We start from the raw sequence: 8,386 nt of genomic DNA, 5'->3' as shown, positions 1-8,386 counted from the left end.
CATTAATATTTAAATCATCAAGAATATATATAATATAAATGTTTTATTTATAAAATATTTTTCGTTTACAAATATGTTGTTTTATTTTTTCATTAAAAAACTCAAACGATCGACCCCTAGTTTTCCTGATTAAAGGCAAGCTACATGTGGCGTGCCTATCACTGAATAGCTAGGGTTGGAGTATTTCTCTACTTCCTCCGGCCAAGAATATAAAGACATGAAGGACATGAATCTATATAAATTTATACCCTTGTATTCTTATATTTTTACACTGTAAATAGTACTTTTAAATTGAAAACTGCAGCTGAAAGAGTGTTGAGCCTACCTGGTGCAGAGTGGCGATGACCAAACTGACCATCCAATTCGCAAATCTGCAACGAAATTATGTAAGGCATGATGTCATTAGAAGCCACGACAAGAACGAGACACTGTTGACATCTCCCTTTTCTCATAGTTAAGAGTAGTAGGAGGGGGCCATCCTACTAGAATCCTGGTCCCTCAATTCCACTAAACATGCTTATTCGGCCAAGAAATACCTGTAGCGGTAGGAATACATGGACATGATCCGTTCAACGTTTCAGCAGACCATTAATTAATTAATTCAAACTCGGAGATGTCATCTCTGCTACACATGGCCAATGGTCTTTCTTAAAAGCAGCAGCTTCCAGCTTCAAAAGCTCAGCTTTTCGCTTAAAATAAGCACAAGCGAATAACCTATTAACAATTAAATAATAATTTATAGACAAAACTTATATATATATTGATATAAAACCAAATACCGAAAAAAAAATTACGATAAAAAATAGAATTAATTTTAATTAAAATTTAATATATAAGTATAGGCGAAAAGTTAGCGCAGGCAACGAAAATGTGATGACCACACGTACGTTACGTGTGTGGCTGGATGGATAAACTCCGCACGTCAGTCGCTGGCGCAGCAAGTAGCTGCGCTTTTGCGCTTTTTTTCCTTAAAAAACCATGCGCTTTTGGCCCCACCCCCCAGCAAGCGGGGGCGCCGGGGGGACGGCGGGTTGCAGCACGCAGGATTTGCATGTGTTTTGAGTCCATTCCTGCTGCTGCTGCCTCCTTTCGCATACCGGCGGCCGGAAAACCGGACGCCCCACGGACCCAAAACGGGTAGTGTCCGTTTCTTTATTTCGCTCTGACGAACGCTATGTTTATCCTGCTAAAGGTATAGCAGCTGCATGATTTGGTTACTTTCGTTCGAATTTAAAACTAGTTGCTTCCTAATCTTGTTTCCGTTTAAGGCATCTTATGGTTTTGCTGCAAGTTGTGGGTTTATGGACTGATTGATGCTTGCTCCTGATCATTGATCGATTTGGATTGTATCCATCGGATGACAGCAACCAGTAACGGAACGGGCCGATCGCAACTGAAGCAAACAGATTGTTTTCAAAATATACTTTTACCTCACATTTTTTAAAAAACATATATTTATATTTATTTTTTAAAACAAATTAGAAATATACGCATTTGGCTCATTGCTTGTCATCTTATGGTTTTTTTTAAATGTTAAACAATATATTTGTAAATAGAAAATATTTTACGAATAAAACTTTTACATACATGTTCATGAGAGAACTTTAACTTTAAGGTTAGAAAATCAAAATTTTATCTTATAAACATAACCAAAAGCCAAAAGATAGTTATAGTAGATTCGGGCAGAAAAACACTTCGGTTCTATAGATGCCCTATTGTTACATAACACATGGTTATATAGATAAGGGTATTTTGAATTTTCATTAAAAACGGTATATTGCTGAAAATTCGTGAGAAACCAAAGATACATTTTAAAATTAAATAACGAGACACAACAGAATATTCATTCCGTTTAAGGTTTTACGGGAGCGAGTGCGACTTGCGCACGCCGTCAGGCACTGCGACCATCCGGAATACTAGACGCCTCTTTCTCTTCATCGCCGCCCACTGAACCGAACCAAACCAAACCAAGCCGGGGCCCACCTTCGTGGTCAGGAGCCGCGCGCTTACAAATACTCCCGCGCAAAACCGCCATTTTTTCCCACCAAACAAACACCTCCAAGCAACGTAATCCGTACACCCACAATGTTTACGACGAAATTACTCAAGGAGATGACCGGCGAGTCGCCGGCGTTCCGTGCCTCCACGACGTCGTCCTCGGCGACGCCGGTGCCGGGGCAGGGACACGGCCAGCTGCGCCGCTCCTCCCCGCCCAAGCGCCCCGCGGGGCGCACCAAGTTCCACGAGACCCGCCACCCGGTGTTCCGCGGCGTGCGCCGCCGGGGGCGCGCGGGGCGGTGGGTGTGCGAGGTCCGCGTGCCGGGCCGCCGCGGCTGCAGGCTCTGGCTCGGCACGTTCGACGCCCCCGAGGCGGCGGCCCGCGCGCACGACGCCGCCATGCTCGCACTCCGCGGCCGCGCCGCGTGCCTCAACTTCGCCGACTCCGCCTGGCTGCTCGCCGTGCCCCCGCCGGCCACGCTCCGCAGCGCCCGCGACGTCCAGCACGCCGTCGCGCAGGCTCTGGAGGACTTCCAGCAGCGCGAGTCCGTGGCGCCACTCGCCGCCGAGGACGCCATGTCTGCCACGTCCGAGCCGTCCGCCACGAGCGACGACGACGCCGTCACCAGCAGCAGCACGAGCGACGTCGACGTCGACGACGAGGAGGCTTCCCCGTTCGAGCTGGACGTGCTGAGCGACATGGGCTGGAGCTTGTACTACGCGAGCTTAGCGGAGGGCCTCCTCATGGAGCCGCCGGCTTCCGGCGCATCGTCCGACGACGACGACGGCGACGGCGACTCATGTGAGATCGCTGACGTGTCTCTGTGGAGCTACTAAGCAGGCACGCTTCATTCGTGTACATAAAAATGGTGACCTAACAGCAGCTGAGCATGTACGGCCTTGTATATAGGAGTTGTTTTTTGTTGATGGCTGAACATTTACTGATTTTCCTGCCTCTGGAATCTATGATTCCTGGGTGTGGTTTACTCATTTCTTCATGTTTTGGATGATTGGGAGTGAAATAAAAAAAATGCCATGCATAGTCAAAGAGTAGGGAATACCAAATTAAATATTGTAAGAGAACTTTGTTTGTGTGCCGCTAGATTTCATTAACAGTGTAGAAAGACAAATTTTACAGTTTAATCCAAAATTGCTCAAACTCACCACCGGTTTCTACTCAAAACCAGCTCATTGGTCCTCTTTTAAAGCTTTAGCACGCCACAAGACGTTCTTTGACCCAGAAAAAATGAATTAAATTCAAAGTTCCTTCCTATATTTTAGTTATATCTTCCTTACTCAAAATGATTTTGGTTTCTGCAAATTTGACCTTGGGCGGTTCTCAGCACAAAATATATGAATTTACATGATTTTTATTTTTTAATTACCATTAGTTTGTCTGCATCCAATTATTATTTTTTTAAAAAAATTGTCCAATAACTACCAATACATTATTTTTTTACAAATTTTACCGATAAAAAATTATTCATAAATTATTTTCCGTTTGCAAATTCGCTGTTTAGTATTCCCTTTTAAAAGCCCAAAAAATGAACCCATAATTGGAAGAATATTTTTTATATTCTAAGTACTAAGGAGGTACCACTGTTTTATATGTAAAATTTGATAACTTCTAATATTTAAGATACAAAAGGTATCAAATCAAAAGGTATCAAATTTTATATAGAAAATAGTGTTAGTTTATGTTAACTCCCTAATGATAAAAAAATTGCTCTAATTGGAAGCATCGATGAAAATGACGACTGCACGGTACTTCGATCCGGTGATATAGTGGAGGCCACGATTGAGCTGCTAAGCAATTTTGTGATAACAAACGAACCTCCCCATATGCCCCCATATGGTAAACTTAAAATGACCGATTTACCTTCGTTTACAATTAGTTTCGTTACATCACCTACTACTCTAATTAATCGTCTACCTCTTCCACTTGTGATTTCAATGTTTTGTACGGCCGTGCCTAGATGCATAGCAAACCAAAATGCCTTCCACGAGAAATCATCAAATTTATGGACTTTGATACATCGTCTCAGCTTATATAAACGTGCATTATCTCTCTTGATCAACCATGTTAACACGACAGATATATAGTATATGATCTTACAAATACTACTCCATTCGTTTTATGTTATATTACAGTACTTCTAAACGAGAGAAAACTTTGGAGCACGAAATGTGCCAAGGATCTCACGAGAACATCGTTGAAATGACGGCAAGCTTTTTTTTTTTTTTTTGCCGCCATGGGTGTAGAAAGAATAGCTCTCTTACCGCCTTTTTGGCAACCTATATTTAATATTTTGCTCCTTGCAAGATAAATAGAACACCGGTCGCCTAAGCTGGTCTTCCGGGAAAAATAATACTCCCTCAGTTCATAATGAAAGACTTTCTAATCTTGATTAGATTCATATGTATGCTAATGAATTTAGTCATATATATAAATTATATACATTCATCAATTAATGAATTTATGAAAGGCTAGAAAGTCTTACGATATGAAACGGAGGTAGTTAATTTTAGGTAATTCCAAATCAAATGTCTTCAAACTTTAAAAAATCCCTATAAAAATATAGCAACATTTTACCACGAAATAAACATACTTTAACAAATATCTAATTACGAATTTACCAAAACTAATTTGGTGTTTCCGATTTTAGTAATTTCACCTAAAAATGTGGATCAACATAAAAATAATTAATTTAGGGGGCGACAAAAAGGACTTCCAGCACAAAACAATAGGACTACTACCTCAACCTAAAAATAATTAATTTAGTAAAGAACTATTTCTAGTAGTCCGTACAAGAGTAGAATAGTTGAGCTTGTCCGTACTCCGGTGGCCACATCAATCTAGCATGTACTCTAGAGAAGTGGGGGAAACAGCAGCAGCAGCAGCAGCAGCAGGCTTGGCGCCCATGGGTGTGGCTCAATACCAGAAATGGAAACCAACCTCGGATTTTTTTTTTCCCTTTTCTGCCATCACGGACATGAGGTCTGCATCCATTGATTTTCTACACTCGATATGGTAAAGTAGCCGGTGCCATGCCTTCCCATGGAAACCAAACCATGGGGCCAAACTAGATACGGCTAAGCAAACCCTCTTGTCGCCACGTGAGTGTCCATTCCACCGTTGTTTCCTTAAAACTAACTATAAACAAAACAAATTTCATATATAAAACTTATATATATATATTTCTGATATTTAAAAGCAAAAAAAACTGGAAAATAGTTTGTGATAAAAAAATCTTCAAAATTAAGTACTAAAAATCAAATTTTAACCTATATAAAGCATAAAATCATAAGCGGAGATTTAGTGTTGCACTGCTCCTCTATGATACGATTGCACTTTATGTTTACTACTCCTACGTTTGATTGTCATAAATTGACTAACTCGTGAAATATTCTATCTATTTCATAATGTAAGATGTTTGACTTTTTTTCTTGCAAGGTTTAGCTATTTGTCCTATTTAAAAATCTATAGAAGTATCATTTATTTTGCTTGTGACTTACTTTATTATTAAAATAACTTTAAGCACAACTTATTATTTTTTATATTTATACTAAATTTTTGAATAAGACGAATAGTCAAACGTTATAATAAAAAAGTCAAATACCTTATATTATAAAATAGAGACAGTATAAACTACATGCTGATATTTTCCTCAAAGATATATGTTGTCTCTAACCCAAGGAGGAAGCCTCAACTAGCAGTCTCGACTCACGAAACCACTAGTATACTACACAACTCTCAACCCAACGGGCTCTTAGTTAGGCTAAGAAACAAGTTCGCATTATAATTGTATCTCACACAAACTGTGGTTCATCTAGGGTACCAAAGACGTGCTTGAAACAGTGCAGCACCCCAGAGCCTCGCAAGACCAAAGTTTCGTCAACTCCAACAAGTTGTGAACTTGTGATGGTTAGTCGCATCATTGTGTTGGGTATGTTCGTTTAGAAGGGTTAGGAAACATCTTCTAACATGTAAAACATAATAATGATTTGTTAATTGTGTTATTATGTTTTTTTATTTAGAAGGGTTAGGAAACATCCCCTAACATGTAAAACGTAATAATGAATTTTGAGCTCAAAACATAAAAATATATTAATATACTCATTAAAATTATTTTTTATAAAAAAATATATTTAATCGTTAAGAAAGCGTACACGTGAAATACGAATTAGAAAAAATCGGGAACATGGAGCCCTGGGTATAGTTGCTACAATCAGCCCGTCCGTCACGATGGCGCAAGCGCAATAACAACGCCGACTACGCTTTCGCCGCTCAAACCAACGCCGCCTGGATTTCCTCCTTTGATTTCCTTCCTCCGTTTTAAAGCCTCACAAATCCACAAATTTTCCCGCGCCGCAGCCACCATACCTATATATAATCGCACACTCAAGTTGCCGCCACCAACACACACCTCGCCCGCCCCGGCCATGGACAAGAGCACCAGCGGCCACCTCATGCGCACGAGCTCCTCCTCCTCCTCCTCCTCCTCGTCCGCGGCGGGGCCTTCGTCGCCGAAGCGGCCGGCGGGGCGGACCAAGTTCCAGGAGACGCGGCACCCGGTGTTCCGCGGGGTGCGGCGGCGGGGGCGCGCCGGGAGGTGGGTGTGCGAGGTGCGCGTCCCGGGCAGCCGCGGCGACCGCCTCTGGGTCGGCACGTTCGACACCGCCGACGAGGCCGCGCGCGCGCACGACGCCGCCATGCTCGCGCTCTGCGGGGAGTCGGCCAGCCTCAACTTCCCCGACTCCGCCTGGCTGCTCCACGTCCCGCCCGCCTCCGGCGGCGCCCAGGGCCAGCTGCCCGACGTGCAGCGCGCGGCCAGCGAGGCCGTGGCGGAGTTCCTGCGCCGGGGCGCCCAGGGGCGCGCCGCCGCGTCGAGCGCTCCTCCCTCGGAGCCCGCCAGTAGTGCCCCTCCGTCCTCATCGCCGGTGACTTCTGCGCCGACAGTCGTGACAGGCGCCGCTTCCGCTGCGGCTACGCTGGACAACGGCATGCTTAACGGCGACATGTTCGGCGATATGCGCGCCGACCTGTACTACGCGAGCTTGGCGCAGGGGCTGCTCATGGAGCCGCCGCCGCCGCCGGCCGGCGTGGAGTGCTGCGACGACGAAGGATCCGGCGGCGCTGAAATGGAGCTGTGGAGCTAGCTCGCACCCAAAACCGAACAAATTTTCCTTCCTTCACTAGCATGTTGAATGCGTTAGTGTCGTCCAAAACTTATATTATCTCACTAGTAGCAGAACAAAAGATCGTTATGCCCGCAATCGAAGAACGTCTCATTTTTCATGGTATCAAACTTTGTACAATTCTTTCTTTTTGGTTGATTACATCATATTTACCAATGAATCGTTCATATATATCGATGATTGTCAAAAAAAAAAATCAAGTCTGACATCTATAAAATCAGGATAACACACCAAAAGATCACCTTGTTAGCAGGTTAAGTTTACCGGAGTCAGCGCAATGCAGCAGCCACGTATGTATATAAACTCCGATCGATGTCGACAAGATCCAAAGTCAAACACTTGCACTGTGCATGTGGCTACAATTGGAAACAGAGACCGATCTTAATTAAACCCAGACGACGCTGTACATGTTAATTGCGGAATACTAGCTAACAGTAACTGTTCGGAGAGAGTTAATAATGGAACTCTGCTTCGTCTCTCCCATCAGATGGGTACTAGTGGCTAGCTAGTGATAGCAACCTTCGCCATGGGAGGCTGGAGGTTGGCATGCGAGAGAAGAAGAAGACGACGACGACGACGTGGACGAAAAGCTGCAGACGGCAGCGTCGGCATCACCACAAGATTTGATATTTTTAAGAAGAATACGAATTTTGTTTATGTATGTCGATCGACTCCGCACGGCCGTCATCATAAATATTGCGCATTTAATCTGCAAAGATCATCTCTGACGGATCAGATCAGATTGGATGGATGGCGTCGTTGTCTTAGGCCCTAAGTCAGACGGCGAAGCGGGCAAGAGCGTTTGGTCCTCTGATCGGTTGACCGAATCGAATCCGGGAGGATGATGATGAAGAAGAAGAAAAGGCGTTCGTTGTCGTGACCCGCCGGCATTGAAACGACATGCTCCGGGCGCCACACGCGTCGGCGTCGGCGCCGCCGGAGTTGGCCTCGCTTCGTCGGCGTCGGCATGGCGAAACCCCGAAATCTCGCGGAGGCTGCCGCTGCGTGCGTGCGAGCGGGCGGGCCACGACCGCGAACGCTTTACGGGCTCGCAGCATTCGACACGCTACTGGGCTCCATTTCGGCCCAATTTATAAAGGGGTTGGGCTTGTGACGCCAGAGCCTTCCTCGCATCATATTAGGTCTCAGAAATGAATTAATTCAGATCGTAGGAAAACGAAAAAGATGT

At 44.4% G+C, this 8,386-nt stretch overlaps 2 protein-coding genes across 2 annotated transcripts; both read left to right on the top strand.

Annotated features, from left to right (window-relative positions):
• The first annotated feature begins 2,085 nt into the window (after positions 1–2,085).
• On the top strand, positions 2,086–3,113 carry LOC121055180 (dehydration-responsive element-binding protein 1I-like). Its single transcript, XM_040527047.1, has one exon. The coding sequence runs from the start codon at positions 2,086–2,088 to the stop codon at positions 2,833–2,835; it is 750 nt and encodes a 249-aa protein (XP_040382981.1). The 3' UTR covers positions 2,836–3,113.
• Positions 3,114–6,441: 3,328 nt separating this feature from the next.
• On the top strand, positions 6,442–7,158 carry LOC121055217 (dehydration-responsive element-binding protein 1J-like). The gene has a single exon (XM_040527194.1). It carries the CDS (start codon positions 6,442–6,444, stop codon positions 7,156–7,158), a length of 717 nt encoding a protein of 238 aa, XP_040383128.1.
• Positions 7,159–8,386: the final 1,228 nt, after the last annotated feature.

This window comes from Oryza brachyantha, chromosome 8, assembly GCF_000231095.2.
Source record: "Oryza brachyantha chromosome 8, ObraRS2, whole genome shotgun sequence".
Taxonomy (NCBI): Eukaryota; Viridiplantae; Streptophyta; class Magnoliopsida; order Poales; family Poaceae; genus Oryza; species Oryza brachyantha.
This window is presented reverse-complemented; position numbering and strand designations above follow the sequence as displayed.

Bases quoted from the DNA above. Each gene is read 5' to 3' on its own strand.
- LOC121055180 (XM_040527047.1), top strand. From the start codon at position 2,086: ATGTTTACGACGAAATTACTCAAGGAGATGACCGGCGAGTCGCCGGCG.
- LOC121055217 (XM_040527194.1), top strand. From the start codon at position 6,442: ATGGACAAGAGCACCAGCGGCCACCTCATGCGCACGAGCTCCTCCTCC.